The 20068-nt window shown below is 28.4% G+C and overlaps 1 protein-coding gene across 1 annotated transcript; it reads left to right on the forward strand.

The window, feature by feature from the left end:
• Positions 1 to 16223: 16223 nt before the first annotated feature.
• On the forward strand, positions 16224 to 19164 carry LOC107013560 (probable pectinesterase 53). Its single transcript, XM_015213443.2, has 5 exons — positions 16224 to 16674; positions 17252 to 17441; positions 17795 to 17998; positions 18131 to 18366; positions 18447 to 19164. The coding sequence occupies exons 1-5, from the start codon at positions 16295 to 16297 to the stop codon at positions 18598 to 18600; spliced, it is 1164 nt and encodes a 387-aa protein (XP_015068929.1). The 5' UTR covers positions 16224 to 16294; the 3' UTR covers positions 18601 to 19164.
• Positions 19165 to 20068: the final 904 nt, after the last annotated feature.

Genomic DNA, 20068 nt, shown 5'->3' on the forward strand with positions numbered 1-20068 from the left:
GAATTACGCAGAGGATCGTAGAATTAAGATGATGCTAATGAGAATGTTGATTTTTGTGTTGGTGATTTGAATTGAATTAAATGGTTATGAGAGAAGTGTAATATATAGAGGTGAATTACAAGTAAGTAATGTTTGTTGTGGGGTTTGGCTTCTCGTGATTATTGAAGTGTGGACTAACACGTCTGCAAATGATCATTTGATCGGACGGTTGAGATTGAAGCTACAGGATTATTCTGGAACTAAGGGTATGCGCAACTAATTATTCCGTATCAATTTGTTAGTCTGACTACAACGATGTATTCAGTGAAATAAAAATTGATATGAGGGGTAAAAAAATTTTAAAAGGATATAAAGCGTATGCGCACTTTATTATTCGATCTCAACTCTAAGTGCATCCATCGAAGATTCCAAGTAAAAGAAAAGAAAGCATAGTCATCAGTAAAAAAAAAAGATAGCGTAAAGTCAATTTGTTTATCCAAATGTAACATGATTTTTTTAAAAAAAGAGTAGATTAAAAATAGATAAAACATATATTTTAATTTATGATCATAAAATAACAGTAAAAATTGCTAAAAATATGCATATTTTTTAATATAAAATAAATAAATTGAAATCGAGAAAATATTACGAGTAATTTGACTGGGGAGTTGTCGCATGGATGAATCATAAATGGAAGACGCGAGAAGAAAAAACCCAAAAAAGGTAGAGAAGACGCTGGAAGAAACTAGTTAATTGCATAAATATTCATTTTTTATCTCATTTTGCCTATCAAATGTATATTGTTTGAAAAGTTACATTGACCTTTCAAACAATAATAATGTCATATAAAATAGAATATGCTCAAATATACTTTAATGAATATTTATTAATATAGCTTGAATATATGCTGTAATAAAATATTATGTAATTAATTATATGAAGCTCAAGGATCACGAAATTTATCATTTGTTGATAACCTTATTAGTTGAGTGTACAAGTGGTAATCTTTTTATATGAGTTTTGAGTAATTTTTACTTCATCATAAAATGCTTTTTTTGATTGATTTTGGTTTATAAGTTTAGGATTAGAGTCCAACCTATATTATGAATTTTGATTATTGTTGAAGGTATACAAACAGGATCCTTGACTTAGCGATTATCAATTAATTGGTTATTAATCGTTATTAATTTAATTTTTAAAATTTTGATATATAAAATAATTATTGAAAATGACAACAAATCAAATGAATCACGCACGTGAGATTGAGGAAATAATAGACTTCTCCTCTTTCACTTTATCCAAAAGTTGGAAAAAATCTTTAACATTTCTCTGTTTTATATATATACCCTTGCAAGTACCATGATAAAAACCTTTACCTAACACAATTTTAAAGAATGGCATTGGATCAACTATGACAACTTTATTGGCTTTATTTGTTCTATAAGTCCTCTGCACCCAATTAATGGGATTTGGTTCCACCATTGAAGTTGACACCATATTCTAATTTGGTGAAATTTCCAATCAATGTGTGTTTATAACACATTCTATTTCAAAAAATGGATAAGGCCTATAGTCTTGGATGGGTCATGCAATTTTACCAAATAGAAATTCTTGGATGGGACATGCAATTTTTACCTTTTATATATTAAAGGCAAAGTGAAACATCAATAGCAGAATCATATTAGACTGTTAGTTATAGCGATGTCATGTGACATCGATACTATTTGATCGAACAATATTATTACACACACTTAAAATCTTATATATCTTAACACAATTCACTGTATGATTTTAATAGTCTTGAACCTCTCTACGTTGAAGTTACTAGTTCGAATCTTGTCAAAAACACTAAAAGAATAAAGTGTTGAATAATCAGCTGCCTTAGAAGGTCTAAGGTGAGTGTTTGGACTAGTGCACCAAATCGGTACTCTACTTTAGCGACTTTGATACAATATTATTAAGTCAATTATCGCTAAATATTATTCAAAAAAATTCATTTTTCAAATTCAAAAAATTAAGAAGGTCAAGTGAAATTTACTCTTTAATTTGAGTGTGTTTGTTTGCTTCATATCCAAATTGGAAGCAAGCACTTAACTATGCTCATTGATTTTTTTTATATTTCCTTTTTCTAATATTGACATACTATCTATCTTCAAATAATATATCAATCTCATGATATGTGTATAATACCACATAATTAGTTGAGCTGTCGTCCACTCAAATTCCTGCAAATAATGTTGGTAGATATAAGTTTTCACAAAGAACGTAAGAAACATGTATTTCAAAGAAGTATGACATTAGCGTTATATTTGTCTAATCAAATAATTCATGTGAGTAAGCTTAGAAGGGGTTCAAGAAGCCTAATTATTACTGAATTTAGTAGGATTTCATAAGTATTTGCTACTACATAAATATAAGAAGTATTTGCTAGTACATAAGAATACAAAAAATATATATATATGGTGTATATATGCTCAAAATTTGGGTTTGACATTTGATCGTATCAAAAGGTGACAAGTCTAATCAGGTGCAACTCAGTAGCAATAACACCAGACATAGCCTTGAGTTACACCCGATAAGATTGTTCATATCCATTAAAGTTCTTAAATAACATTTGCAGGCATCTAGCTTCGGAATGATAAGACTAAAAATAAAGTTTTCTTAGTAACCTATTCGAATAAGCTTCACCAGTAACTGTTTCTGAAAAACTCAGGATTCACTCTTGTACAAAACGGATTCAACGTGCATATAATGCATGTTATGAGGGGCTATAAAGACGAAGAACACTATCTAGGTTTTTATACCATAAATATACCTCTTTTTTCTTCACTTATAAAGCATTTGACTTTCATCACAATAGATAAATTACCTTTCAATGATTTAAAGGTAAGCATATGGTAGCCAAAGATATTAAATGAAACTTCAACCGGTCAGGGTTTGGGCCTTTGGAATATAAAAACACCACAATAAGCTAAGCAAACTAAATTATTAATTAATTAGTTGTCCCTTCTAGAACATGCCTTTGATTTGACTAATCCAAACACACTAGGAACATGTGATGATTTTATGTGGTTCAAGTTATATATATTAATGTATTTTGGACATGAGAGATAATTGGGAGTCTGGTTAAAGAAGGAAAGGTGGAGGTAAATTTGAAGTGAGAGAATTTGGAGGTTTTTGACCAAATTAAGTCATAATATAAAGTAATTCATTAAAATAATACGTATTTTTAAAATTTTATAAAATTAGTATAAACGTATTTAACAATAACGACTTAGGATATTATTTTTTTTAAAAGTTGACGGCGTTAGATTGATACATATTACACAGAGTCACGTTTTACTCCTAAAACGTTACTATGAGTAACGTTTTAGGAGTAAAACATTACTCAAAATGACGTTTTAGGAGTAAAATGTTACTTACAGTTACGTATATTAACCTAATGCTATTAGCTTTTTAAAAATGAAATATACCCTAAAACAATATTGTGAAAAACGTTTATACTAGTTTTATAAAATTTTAGAAAAATATATTATTTTGGTAAATTATTTTACATTATGGCTTAGTTTGGTCAAAAATTCAAAAATATATATATCAATATTATGTTTATTTTTAAATAATTATATATATACCCCTTTTAATATTTTATGTCATATATTTTCTATTTTTTAAGATACAATCAGATTTTCACATCCCTTACAACTAGGAATAATTGATTATCTTCTTAATTTACTCTTTCACTTCAAATCAACCGGTCTCCCATATTTATCACTTAATTATCTCTCTTCTTTTCTGATTCAAGAAATTTATCCTACAATTTCATTTCAACAATGGCTAATCTACTCTCTTCTTCTCGAGATATCATCACCATGATAGACAAATCGCCAGAAGTCAAACCTTATTATATATTGTTCCTTTCTAACAAGACCAAATCAAACTAACTGTTATAAAAAAAACTTTTCAAAGTTACTCGATGAATCGGTCAAACAACTACATTCATCGTCGAAGACTCCATAATCTCTTTATCATTGAAGTCGTGAATTCTATGAATTTTCAAGTCTATTTTTGATGAAGTCATGATGATGTGTTGTACTTTTATTAACTGATTAAAACGACGAAAGAGATACAATGGGAAGAAGAATTAAACATTATTTCTTCTATATGTATGTGAAATCAATGTTAAAAGTTTTGCATATTATTTTATTAGATGTATCTGGTGTATTTAAACAAGTTAATATATCTTTTTTGTTTTCGTTGTATGTGCAATAAGTCTTCATATGTCTATTAGGTATACATGTTTATATCTAACGAACAATTTATTAATATGGCAGACATTGTTGTTATATACGTTTTTATATACAAATGTATCTAAATGATATACTCAGATACATGATCATAGCTGATAGACACACAATGTACTTATGGAAGTCATTCGAACAAGGACCCTCATATACATATGTATTATTATTATTGTAGGTAAGATAAAACTTAGATAAATAATTATATATATCAAAAGATAAACATATAGATACAAGTAACTAAGGAATAAATAAGAATGATCTACTACCAAGAACATGAAGTTTACAATTATTCTAATTTTATGAAATCATATTTTTTTTAAATTTGATATAGTTGATATGTGGGATACTAAAAATCTGTTAGAATAGTTATTACTTCTTTAATTAAGGAAATCAGTTATAAGTATTTTATTCAAACTAATAAAATATGTATCTTACTTTTTAAATTTATCGAAGATACATGTATCTAAAGAAAAATATGATACATGAAATAATATTCAAAACTATCGTAAATCTTAGTAATTAGAACATAAACTAGTGAAATTTATATAATTTGCTCTTATTTTAAATTATATTTATTTTTAATAAATATGTTAAAATTTTTGACTAATAAACTAATTATTCTTAATCAAAATATGGAGTACTGTCTATAATGTTATTTCATCAATAAAGTAGTGGCAATAGGATTCTTTTGTAATTGCATGGACAATGGAGTGCTCAAGAAACAATTTAGTGGGAAATGACTTGATAGACTCATGGCCACACGCTTCAATAATTGTCAAATCATTCAATTCAATTTTATTTTAAAAAAGTTATTTAATTGTGTTGATTGATTGATACAGAACTCACTCATTTGAGCTTAATCCTTTTGATAAAGAAAGTGAGTTTATGTATAAGAATATGCTAAATATTAAGTCTAGACTTTTTATTAAGATGAATTTGATATCGTAACATTTAACTCGTCCCTAGATAGATCAAAATACACATAAAAAAGTTTTTTTATAAAATTAATTTATTTTTAAAAAAATATCAAACAAAAAATTGAAAAATATTCACTTTTTCTAGGAACTATATGTGGATCATAATTTCTTATCTATTATATAAAAGAGTGAAGTAGTAGGATGATTAAGGGTAAAAATATAATTTTATACTAATAAAATTTATTAATATAAAGATAGAGAGAAACAAATAATTCTAGAAACATCTCTTTTGTATATGAAAGTGAATGGTCATCAAGGGTAAAAATGTAATTTAATACTTACAAAAATCTACCAAGAATAATAACAAGAAACTAAATAGTTCTAGAAACATCTTTGATTAATTTTACAGAAAAGGGTCACAAATACCTTTGAACTATTCGAAATAACTCATATATACCCTTCAACTATATTTCGGCTCAAAAATACCCTTCCCCTCAAACTATAGGGTCAAAAATACCCTTCCCTTAGAACTTATATATTTTGTGAAATCGTTCTAAGGAAATGGAGAAATGAGGAAAAGAGTTTCTATGTTCTTCAGTGAAATCGTTTCTAAATTCTACGGAAAACGGAGAAAATTGGAGAAAATCAGAGGTAAGTTTTGTTAGTCTACGTGGCATGAGTGGAACTCTATTGGCTCATGTGGCATACCATGTGATATCCACATGGCATCTAAGTGACGTTTAACCGATTCTGTTAATGAGAAGGATATTTTTGACCCAATAGTTTGACGGTAAGAGTATATTTGAGCCGAAATATACTTCAAGGGTATATATGAGTTATTTCTGATAGTTCAAGGGTATTTTGACCCTTTTCCGTTAATTTTATTTCTATCAACACATTTTGTTATCACTTCACATTTTTTATGAGTTATGGTGATATCTAATCATTACTCTATTTAATTATATTTTAATTAATTCCTAATATTTTTATATTCATTATGCTTACTAAAAAGGCCTAGTTTAACATAAAAATTCATTACTTAAAAATATATTTTCACATTTATTTTGACTCTAATTAAACAAGTATGATAAAATTTATAATATATATTAGATTGAAATTAAAGAATAAATCAAATTTTTCAATATTTTTAAAAATTTATATTTAAAAGATGTTAAAAAGTTACTTTACAAATAAAATGAATAGGATGATATATTTGTATTTAAAGTTTACTAAAAATGTTTACTAGATTATAAAAGTTTAGTTCTTCATTAAAATATATAATTAAATCTGTACTTTTACTTGATTTCAAATATATTAATCTAAATATGTGTTTGATTTAAGAAGTTGAGGACACTCTACGGTAATATATCATTTCATATATTTCATTTCAAAAACTATAAATTGTTATTTTTAAACTTCATTAAAATAATTTTTTTTTTCAAGTGGTAAATTTCCTCCACAAGATACATGACTTTTCTAAAAACTATAAATTATAAGATTTTTCTAGAACTAAGCTTGTCACACAAATAAATAGACATTAGCTCATTCTTCATTTCATTCACTCTGTAATTCTCTCCCCTCTCATGTCGTATACCAATAAATTTTTCGTTCTTTATTTTTTATTTGTGTACTAAATATTATACACTCTGGTATAGTTCTCTCTTATTAGGAAAATCAATAATGTAGTTTCTTTTTCAACATTAAGAACTACATCTCGATTAATTCTCTTTATAATGACTCAACATTCAGCAAAATTCAACTAATCCACACTTTTCAAACACCCTAATGAATCAGTTAACATGTTAAATTCAATATCAATCACAATTACTCATTTTGTTATTACTTCACTTTTTATATGACTTATTGTGATATTTACTCATTACTCTATTTTACTATCACTTTAATTTAATTATTGATATTTTTCTATTCATTATACTTACTACAAATGCTAACTTTAGTATAAAAATTCATTATTTAAAAAAGGGATAATACCCAATTACCCCCCTAGCCTATACCCATAATCTCTACGACACACCTTATCTTTGATGAGGTCCTATTACCCCCTCCAACTTTTTTTTTAAGTAATATATTACCCCTTGCGTGCCTACGTGGCAAAAATCGTGATTTCACCCATGTAGGGCGCGTGAGTGCGGAGTGAGTGCAGAGTGAGTGCAGCTTTTGGCTAACAATGGCCAATAAAAATGAGCCACGTGTCAAAGCAATTTGAAAAAAAATTCAAAAATAAATTTTATTGTTTCTCTCAAAGCATCTTCTTCCTCTTTTCAAAAAATAACCCCATGTTTATGGTTCTTCATTTTTGAAGAAGCTCCATCCATTATCATTCAAGCTCCTTGATTTGAAAAGGTAAAGTAAAATTTAATATATTCTTTACATCTTTTTATGTCGATTATTAATTCTTATTTTATGTCGATTATTAATTCTGAACTTGATAATTATATTAAACCAAATGATAAAATAATAAAAGATCAATATTAACAATTTGAAACAAAACTCATTATCTTTATTCATATAGATTTATTAATTATGGGGTATAGGGAGTGGGGTGGGACGTGAGAGAGGAGGAGTATATTTCATTAAAGTCACTTTATCGAAAACCGAAAAAGTGGGTCCCGGCGCGTGTTCAACAAACAAATCGACCTTGCAGATTATTTTTGCCACGTAGGCACGCAAGGGGTAATATATTACTTAAAAAAAAAGTTGGAGGGGGTAATAGGACCTCATCAAAGATAAGGTGTGTCGTAGGGATTTTGGGTATAGGCTAGGGGGGTAATTGGGTATTATCCCTTTAAAAAATATAGTTAATTACATTTTATTTTATTTTGTTCTAATTAATATACCTAAAAAGAAATAACTAAATGTAATAAATTAATAATATATATTAGATTGAAATTAAAGAATAAATAAAATTAGTTGTGATATTTAAAAAATAGTATTTTAAAAAATGTCAACAAGTAAATGTACAAATAAAATGAATAGGATGGTATATTTGCATTTAAAGTAGAGAAATATATAATTATCCCATCAAACTTATATCATTTTTTGATGTAGACACCTTAAGTTTGTAAAAGTTGTGTTACCTCAAGAAATTATTTCCAACAGCAATAAATACACCATTTTAACAGCACTTGCAGTCTCATTGTCAGCGAGTGTCTCACCCCAAATAAAATAATTAAACTTTATTTTTTTTTCCTGGTCCTTTAATAAAGAGCTGAGTAAAACCCAGATGCTCAAAACATTGAGAGATTCCCTTTTTTATCTTTAACATATTATGCATAAATCATGATGAAGATAACATTCTCGATCACAGGAAAATATTTAGAAATTTCATTGCAGATGTTCGTAGAACTTTAAAAGTGGCTGATAGAAGAAGCTCCATCATTGGAGAACCTCATAGTGGCAGCTCAAATGGCTTTTCATGACCTTCATCGATCTATCAATTTATGGTACTCTAAGTGGTACAAACGTGTATTATTCTTTACAATTCAAGGTGTATTTTTCAACTCATTCCTATTTGGCGTCCCTAAAATTGGCTAATCGGATTGTTGGGTACTTAGAGCAAGGAAAAAGCAGTGAATTTGTAAAAAAAAAAAAAAAATTGGTTGATATAGAAAAGAGACCTTTTGAGAATTCGCCAAACTCAAGAAGTTCATATGACATCTCACAGAGGTTTATAGATCGAATTAATGGATTGACAGGAGAGAATTTTTTTTCTTTGGCTGAACGTGGAGAGCTCTGCAATGGTCATCAATGGAGATATGTGAAAGATGGAAAGTGATATATTTAATTAAAAAAAAAGAAATTTTTAATTGGTGATGCCACGTGGCAGTAAAATACTGGTTTAGGGGTTAATTTTGCCCCATTCACGTGCCTCTCAAATTTGAGATTGCACATGCTCAGAACATGAGTTAAAAGGGTGTACTTATCATGATTAAAAATAGTTTCGTGGGTTAATAGGACTCCCGCAAACTTAAGGTGTCTACTTCAAAAAAAGGTATAAGTTTGATGAGGTAATTATATATTTTCTCTTTAAAGTAAACTAAAAATGTATACTAGATTATAAATGCGTAGTTTTTCATTAAAATATATAATCAATTTTTACTTTTATTTGATTTCAAACATATTAACCTGAAGAGTGAACTAACATAAGTTTGATTTAAATTTAAAAGTTGACGGGTCAAAATTTGATATTTTTCTATTATATAAAAATATGAAGTTGAGGATAATCAATTATAATATGGTCATTTCATATATATTTCATTTTTAAATTCTATAAATTCTATTTTTAATTTGTCAAAATACTAAATTTCCTGCATAAGTTACATGATTATCCTAGAAACTATAAATTATAAGATTTTTTTAGAACTAAGTCAATGACTCAAGTAAATAGACACTAACACATTCTTCATTTCATTCACTCCTCAATTCTCTCCCCTCTCATGTCATATACCAATAAATTTGTCACTCTTTATTTTGTAATTTACATCCTATATAATATACATGTTTCAATATAAATCTCTTAATAATACAGTTTTTTTTTTTCAATATTAAGAACTTCATTTTTAATTAATTCCCTTCATGATGACCCTACTTTGTAAAACAATTATAAGACAAAAGTAAAATTAACTATTTCTTAGTGTAAACACATCATTTTGAGATTTGTCCAAATAACAAATTTTGAACAAAATTCAATTGATCCACATTTTTCAAACATTCTTATGAATAATATAATGGACCAGTTAACATATTAAATCCAACATCAATCACAATTGCAATTCTCAAAAAGCCTAATTCATAAGGAATGCATCAAGTGAGCAAGCTCTTCAAGAATAGAATTTTCAAAATTTTCAGAGCACCTTTCCTTTTGTTCTCTTTAGACTTTTAAATTTCATGGCGTTGCTTTTGTTTTTGGATTGCAAAATTAATTTTTGAAGTATTTAATTTATTTGATTTCTTTTTATGTATAATTCCAAACATATGTGTCATTGTCTAATTAATTGAGAAACATATATTTTATTCATTATTATTATTTTATCAGCAGTTAAAATCATTTTAAGCAAGTTATATAAATTATTATTTTAACTACCTTATGTTAAATTACTGCAGTATATATGATATTAATTTTTGTTAATATTTTTAAATTCTCATTTTTTGAGATAAAACATTCATCCATCAGATATATAAATTAGTTTTAAAAAAAGTTATTTCCTTACTATACTAAATTGTTCTCCTAATTTTAATGAATATAAAGACAAAGAGTAAAGTCATATTTTTTTATTCTTTTATCATTTTGTAAAGAATGAGATGATTCATTCTAATTTTATCAAGTAGGTCATTGCTTTTGTTTGTTAAACACCTATAAAACAAATTTATAAGTGTACTCAAAATTAATCTACAAATGGATCAGTACGAAAAATTTTATTATATTAAGACTCATAATTTTAATCTATTTTCTTGAATGATTTTTCATATAAATTAGAAAAAGAATATCATTAAATTAATTATTTAATTAGAATATATATATGTTTCACATGTGTTAAAATAATCACGGAAACATCTGATATTTTATTATTATTACTTATCATGTTATTTGAAAATGTCAAAGATAATTTTTATATTTAAATTTTTGAGAAAGAATTAACTTTTTGATGTATCCTTAGATTGTAAAAACAACTTTTGACATTTATTAACTTTGTGCCCTCCTTTACCCTCTCTAAAGGAGTATAACTTGAAGTCTTGACTATTGGGTATAGTATTCGTAAGTAGTTTTTTCTCACTATTCCTAGATTTGATCGAATACGTTGTCTTGCTTTATCTCTCTCTCATACATGTTCTTCATATTAATTTATTAAATGTGGCTATGGATTTTTATTGGTTTAGCGCTTTCTATTTCGAAATGTTTAATCTCTTTTTTTTTTAATAGGAAGCAACACTTTGAAATGTACGAAGCAACGAAATATTCTGGCCATGAACAATATTTTGCATATCCCTATGTGATTTATGTGTTCATGGTGCAAACTTCGAAGTACCAACACTGGTAGAAAAGTGATACGTTGTGTTTATCATGTAGCATAGGATGATGCATAGTGTAATGAGCCAATAACACACGCTTGGGTTTGATTTTGTAAGTGTATTAAAGGAAGTAATAGAAAAGTGTGATATATATGATCGTATATAGGGGTGTAAAAAGAATATCAAAGATCAACCAAACCAATGGAACAAAATGGTACCGAATCGGTTTATTAAATAAATATTACGATTTATTAAAAAAATATTTAATAAAATTGCGGATTATTGTTTAAGTGTATACCGTACCAAACAAGTAGGATGAATTTTTCATTTTGTAAAAGAAAATAAAAAACTTTTCGAATCGAACAAGCTTACATGTGTGTCAATATATTTATATATAAATATAAATATTTATATTTTATATATATATTTTTTCTAACATTTTTCAAATATAAATACAACTTAGGTCCTAGATCTCTGGTGACAATTCAAATTAGACATCATAATTTACATTGTTGGGCACGTGCATAGCACGGGCAATACTCATCTAGTATTACTTCTATGTTGGTTAATGTGGTATTGACTGACAATTGCACTTAATTCTTTTACTAAGTGTATGTGTGGTACTTGAAAATTTGCTCACGTTCTTTCACTATTTGTTCACGATTTTGCTATGCAGCTTAGCATAAAATTCTAAGAATCGCTAAGAGAATGGAAGAAAGAATACAAAAGTATTGTTAGGAAGAATTGTGTAGAAAACTTGTCTTGATTTTATTTGATGATTTTACAGATGGTTACCCCTCTGTTTATACTAGTATACTACTAACTTAGGGACTAATATGTAAATAATTATTATTATGTAAGTCTGTATATATTTTTAAATTCCCTTCTCTAAAATATTCTACAATGCTAGAATATTTCAAAAACCTTCTATGTAATTCTATTATTTTTTGAGGAAAATATCTATATTTCTTTAGTATCATCCACAAGAACAAGTCTTTCTCCTATGTAAGCAATCCACATTGACAACTTTACATGACATTTATGTGGTGTGATGATGTGACGGATCGTCACATAATATTTAGTGAGTAAGGCTAAGTACGAAGAAAATCATACCATAGACTTAACTACTTAAGTCTTTTCATCACAAAATATATAAGCATTAATTCTTTCATATTAATCTCAATCACATAGAATCTTTATAAAACTGAAATCTTCAAAGATTTATGCTAATCACTACGATAGTAACTAAGGGAGAAATCGACTTTGTATGTATTTTGTTAGAAAAATATCGTTGGTTTTGATAAATTGAAAAATACTGCTATATTCTATATCAAAATATGGTCCTACATACTTATATAGGGGAAATTTTCCCTTTTAATTTCTATAAGTAAAATTTCATAACAAAAGGATAAAATTTATTAAATTAGCAAAATTTAGAAGTACCAATATTTTTCAATTACAAGAATGCATGTAAAGGGATATTTTGTGAATTTTTCTCTAGTATATTTTGCCTTTTGGTTTCAGCCGGAGAAGATATCGATTATATACAATACATTCAATATATGTGCTTCTCGAAATTAAATTTAAGCGTGATAATATTACTGTCTTTTGGCTTTATTTTATAATTTTTGGTATCTTACTTCTATATTTTGTATTCACTTAATTTTAAGAGTTTGTCATACATTACGCAAAAAAGTATTTTGAATTTCAATGTACTTTTACGAGATATGATTTGTACCTCTAATTTTTAAAAACTAGCAAAATAATTGAATATGAATCATATTTAAATTTAATATATACATATTTAAAAATTGCTTTAAAAGTACAATAAGTCATAACAATTGACAATTCAAAGTACTTTAAAGATATATATAAAAAATTGATGAAAGACATTGTAAACTGTAACCAAACAAACTCCGACTTCATAAATTCATATAAAATGAAAAATATATGAAATAAAACAGGGCGTTGAATGGGAAAAATTGGAGCACAATTAATTACTTTGCCTATAATTCTATTATTATTGATGAACTATTACTACAGTTTTTTTTTATATATAAACGTGTAAGTTATGTATATGACTTAAATAAATTATAAATATACAATTAATATTATCGAGTTTATGCTTATTGAATTATTCGTAAGAAAGGTGAATAACCAAGCTTCTCTCTGTCGACATGCTTGCTTGTCGACGTAAAGAGGGATATTTAGATAAATTCATTGATCATAATAGTGCCGATATCTACAGTAATAATATCCCTTTAACCGAAAAAAAAAAGAGTCAATTACCCTGTGAAATAAAGATATAAATAAAAATTTAAATAAATAATCAATCGAGTTATCGAGATAAAAAGTTGACATTTTAGACAATATTGTTGATCGTTGAATATGTGGTATGGGGTCAGTTATCAGTAGTCCTAATTCCACCAAGTTGCATGCAGGTCCTCCTCTTCTCCACTATCAACATTCTTTCTGATTATAACAACATATAGTATAGTACTTAATTAATTGATGTGTAGGGTATACCCTTCACTCTTCTCACAAAGTCAAAAACAAATTAGTTCTATTGTATGTGACATTTTTTGAATTACAAAAATAAAATAAGTCTATTTTTATGATAAGTTTTTCATAGATCTTTTAATGAATTATCAATTATTGTGTCTTATAGTATTTTTTTTTTTATCTAGTTTATAAATATATAAGTTTTCTTTTAAAAAAATCAATATTCTACGCATAAATTTTCTATTAAACTTAAATTGTTTGACTCTGGAAAAACGAAAAAGTATCACATAAATTAAGAAAGAGGGAATAAAATGTTCAAACCAAAAAGTAAAACTTTTTTCTAGTGCAAACACCACTTTTAAACTTATTATCAGTCTAAAAATGAGAGATTAGGATAATTTTGATCTCTTTTGTTGTGTTAATGAATAAGTTAACAAATTTGTGTAGAACTCGAATGAGATTAACAATTTAACACTTATAGACAAACAAACAAGTTGAATTGGAATACAGCTAATTAAATCCACTCACATCTCCAATTCTTTTGGCAACATGGGTTTGCACCACAGCTGCGACCCAACACATTTCACAGGGTAGGGACCCTTAAACTGATTTTAATGCTTTCCACACTAGCTACCTCAACCCACTTAATTCCCTTCTTTAATTTCCAATCTGTAGTTTAATTTGTCACCGAGTTTATAAAAATAATTAAATTTTTTTAATTTTGTAGTCCTAAATTAAAGTTATATCAAATATATCAAGATGTTATTTAATCTTATGACTTTAGATATGTTACATGAAATGGTTAAAATTAGAATGTTGCTTTAAAAAAAAGAATTGCTCTTTTTGAAATAGATTAAAAACGAATGAGGGGAGAGTATTAATTTATAATAGAATTCAGTCTTTAATTAAGCTTCTTACTATTAATATTGTCACATTTTTATACTTATGAATATAAGTATATTATTGTATTTTAATTTTTCGTGGATTTCTACCATCCAATTTATGTTTTGCGTCTAAAAGCATTTCTAGATGAATTCGGATATAATAATAATAATAATAATAATAATTAGTTAGTTGATGTAGAAAGAACCGGTAATTATAAACAGTTAAATCATATAAAGTGTGTAATGTTTTTTCTACAATTGTGGGTCATAAAATTTAAATTAAGTCAAAGGTTAAATTTGCACCTTAATTATGTTAACTGATATATATTAATCTTCTATTAACAGTTGCGATCAAATATATGAGCCGGTAGTTATAATAGTTCATATTTTCCCCTCCAAAATACATAAAGGCCACTCAATTTATAGTTTAATCATAAGGATACTTCACTATATTGTTAGTGAAATGTAATTTTCCTTTTTTTTCCTGCAAAATTGCTACTCTATCGACGATTTTATTTTAAAATTACAATATTTTTTTTCTTCTGAAAATCGCTTCTCTCTCAATGATTTGTTAATTTTTTTTTTCGATTACAGCTTCAATTTTTTTAAAAAAATGATTGAAGCTTATCACTCAGTGATGTCATGCATACCATGAGAGATTCATTTTCTTAAAGGAAAAAGAGGCAATTATATGACTTCAATTTTGCAATTTAGAGCTTTCGTTAAAAAAAATATGGTGCATATATATCATTATCTAAAAATGACTTTTTTATTAATAAATTTATATTTACTAATTTTAAAAAAATAAAAATATCTTTTTAATTTCCAACAATAGCATGTGACTATAAATTCACCTTCCATTGAAAAAAAAATCCTTAATTACATTACACGTGACATCATCGATTGCTAAAATTCTGTTATTTGTATATAAGGGCACAACTTTAACCCACTTTACTCTTTAGTAATGGCGATTAATTAAGATTTCGGATATGAATTCGAATCGACCAAATGGCGCAGCAGTACGCGATAATTTTGGTGCATAATGGAATCACCGAAAGAGTATCAGAGCAGTTAGATTTCCTATGTTAATAAGAAGAAATGGCGGGATGCTAAAGAGATGATTATAGACTAGTGCAATCAAGTAATCGACCAAGTAATTCACATACATGATAAAAGAGCATTCCAGCCCTAGTGTACTTATCCGCTGGCATTGAAACCACAAACTATTCCAACATTTCACATAGTTCTGGACAAATTTGACCCTTTAAATTATTTATGGTATACCCTTTAACTTTGTCATTTAGAGCTGATATATCCCTCGTTATAAAAGTGACTCATATATATTCTTACTGTTAAAAGAAAACGATATATATGAGTCATTTGTATAATAATGGGAATATGTATACATGAGTCACTTTCATAACAAGGTTATACCAATTCTAAATAGCAAAGTTGACGGATATATCAGACCCTTTTCACGTATGGCCAGTTTAGGAAATGTAGGTCAAGATAAGACCAAACCTAACGTAACCACAATACATTTTTCTTTTATCACAATATATATATATATATATATATATATATATATATATATATGCATGTGAATTGTGATCATGCAAACACAAAGATAGTGCTTAATATTGGATAATTATAGTTATTTATTCTTCCACCCTCCAACTCAATGGCATTAGCTTCCACACTTATTCTATTATCGTTCTTCCTTTACATGCTACTCATGCCATTGACTTCACAAGAAAAAGACAATGAGAATTTTGATCAATGGATATCTTTGAATGTGAAACACTACAATAGTAGAAACAGAGAAACAAGTTTGAAATGGATGCAAGAATCAATCAAACACAAAAAACAACGTCATGTTCCTCCACCTCCTGCTAGTAGCAGCTTTGATCCAAAACTTATATACGCGGAGATGAACAAAATGATAATCACCGTGAGTCAAGACGGAAGTAGCAATTTCAATACTATTAAGGAAGCTCTTGCTACCATTCCACTCTATAACAAGCGCAGGGTCATACTGGACATCAAACCCGGAGTTTATAGGTACGTACCTCACTATTATTACATAAAAAAGAAATATTTACGCAATCAGATTAACTTAATCACTCTACATATAGTAGTGGAAACACCTTATGCTCCTTTGCTAAAAACTAATTACACTATAATGAGGTACATATATATGCTAAATTCAAAACTTGGATTAATAATTTTAAAAAAGTTCTAACTTTTATATAGACTGATTTTACACTATATCATGTTACTTAATTAAAGTCGATTGCAAATAACTTTTTTATTATAACAAACATGGATTTGTACCTTTAAAATTTAATAAGTGACTTTATGGCCACTATAAGTATATTGATTGCGAAAAAATCTCTTCCACGTGTATAAGATAAGTTATTTAACTACATTTAGTGGATAAAATCTTCACTATATATAAAATTAAAAACTATATTTGCTACCTTTGAGTATTTTATTTCTTTTCATGGGGGTGGGGTATAAAGATTCACTATATATAAAATTAAAAACTAGATATGACTTTATGGCTTCGATAAATGATGACTTGGATAAAACTTTAGTTGTTGTGATACTATTGTGACGTTAATAAGTGAAATTGTAGGGAAAAAATTAACATTCCAAGAAGTTTGCCGTTTGTGACATTTCGGGGCGATAGTAGCAATCCGCCACGGATTACAGGAAATGACACAGCTTCAGCTACAGGAACCGGTGGTACGCCTTTAAAAACATTCCAAAGTGCTACTGTTTCTATCGATGCCGATTATTTTATCGCCATAAATGTTATTTTTGAGGTAAATTTCTATATTAATCTTGTAATCTCGTAAAATTGTTCATTTTAAGATTAGACATTAGATCAATATGCATACGATTGAAATATAATAATTTAAGGTACATGCACCAACAAATTCCCAACGTCCTTAGTTTGACTGAACGTAGATTAATTATAGACTTTTCAATCTTATCATCTTAAATTAAAAATATGTATAGTCCTTTAAATCTTGCAGTATTAAACTTATGAGGTTAGTAATAGTTCAATTAAAATCAACGTTTTTTTTAATATGAATCTTAGAGAAATGGATATAATTTTAAAATTAGAGTGAATTCAACGATAAGAACCTAAATCCGTTTTTTTTTGGTTTTGTAGAATACAGCACCCCATGTGGTTGGAACTGCAGGAGAACAAGCAGTGGCACTAAGAATATCAGGAAACAAAGCAGCATTTTACAATTGCAGTTTCTATGGAAGCCAAGACACACTTTATGATCATAAGGGACTTCACTATTTCAACAATTGTTTCATTCAAGGCTCCGTTGATTTCATTTTTGGGTATGGTAGATCCCTATATGAGGTCAGTTGCATTTTAATAATTAATTTATATAGACAAAAATCATCCTTCTTATGTGAACGTGAAATGCTTTGTGCCAGTACTGAACTGTCAATTGTCTTAAAATCTAATTACATTTTCATATTATGTGGATAGAACTGCCACTTGAACTCAGTAGCAAAGAAAATAGCGTCCCTGACAGCCCAGAAACGTACAAATTCATCGATATTAAGTGGATTTTCGTTCAAGAACAGCACCATAACAGGGACAGGATCAGTTTATTTAGGCAGGGCGTGGGGTGATTATTCTAGAGTGATATTTTCGTATACTTATATGGACAGCATTGTTCTTCCACTAGGATGGAATGATTGGGGCAAAACAATTAGAGACTCGTAAGTGTTTTTGGTTTTTTTTACTGATGTTTTCAAAATTGTTTTGCAAATGAAGTTGAAAATTTTGAAATGGATTGTAGGAGAGTGTATTATGGGGAGTACAGGTGCAGTGGACCAGGAGCCAACATTACAGGAAGAGTTCCGTGGGCACGAATTCTCAACGATGAAGAGGCCATGCCTTTTATTGGCACCTATTATGTTGATGGCGATTCTTGGCTTATACATCCCTACTAGTTCCAACTTGCAATAATCAATTTTATCGCTTATGTACACCCTTTCGTGTCTTTCTACTTGTTATTGTTGTGACAAATGACAAACTTATTACAAGCATATGTATCGCGTTACATTGTAAAAGATGCACCTGTTTATAGGATTTCTATGTATGGGCACAAATACAACACTAAGATATAATGTTCCAGCTAGGAACATCCTCAGCTTCAACTATACAGCCACAGTAATAATAGTAAGAGTAATAGTAATTGTTTCGAGTCGTGTTACCATTATTATGGCTTGTTTCTTCAGCATCGAGAAGCAGCCCATCGTCTTGTCCATGCAGATAGATGTCCTCGCGAGATCTAATAAGAGCTTCCAGCAGCAACACTAGTGATGCCATTTTATAATTTGCCACTGAGTTAAAAGACAGAAACAGAGAAAAAGAAGAGCAGTATGTACCAAGAAAAATGAAAAGTGGCAGTATAAAATGTACCATATTCATGAGTTGGATCATCTGAACCTCAACTACTTATTTTGCAACACGAAAAGAATTTGGACATTCATAAAATTAAGTTTCTTTACCTACTTCAATTAGATAAGACTCTTGTGAGTTGTGACCAGTGATGTAGTAAAAATTGGTCAGTTAACCACCTTGCATCGAAAAAAAAAATAATACTATGTAAATATATAATAAATGATACGAAATATATAGTTCAAAAATTATACAAAGCTATAATGATAAACAGTAACAGAGTAGGATTATTCAGATATATAACGTGAGATATATGAGTCAATGGGAGTTGAACAACCCATCGGTAAACTTGCCCAATTTCATTAACCATTTTAGGCCTAAAGGTATAAAAACAAGTCACAGTAAGCTATAAGGACGTGACGCCCAATTCAATTGGTGTCGATCACCTAACGGTAGATTCAAGTGCATATAGTTATAACTATTACAAATGAGAGGAATTATGGTCTTCTGGCCACTTATAAATATAAAATGAGTAGAAGAAAACAATCTTTTTAAGATATTTAGTAAATATGAGAAGCATATGTCCATCACTCCACAACAATGATAATGAAGGGTCCAATAATTGTGTTAGTGACATTGTGCCTTGAGCACTGGTTGCAGAAGCAGCACTGTGCATTGTGGCCCAACAATTATATGTACAGGTCAAAACGTCTTCTGCAGCTTGTGGAGTGTGGACAACAACAGGTTCCTACAAATACAATAAATTCAAAACTGTCTTCCAATTGGCTCACGGGACGGAGTAATCATTGAGTAGAGGTACCTGACAACCAAGAGGCTGAAACATTAGGCGATATGCTCAGCAAGACTAAGAATTTTAACATGCTTCTTTTTCCTCTAAGACTCTGGTACCAATGGGTTCTCACCATGCTTGTTGATGAGTACCACGGCATTGTCATCAAACTTAACTTCGCTCCCATCACAGCGGCCCCTTGACATAGCAGCACGAATAACAACACC

The sequence above is a fragment of the Solanum pennellii genome, chromosome 1 (genome assembly GCF_001406875.1).
Source record: "Solanum pennellii chromosome 1, SPENNV200".
Classification (NCBI taxonomy): domain Eukaryota; kingdom Viridiplantae; phylum Streptophyta; class Magnoliopsida; order Solanales; family Solanaceae; genus Solanum; species Solanum pennellii.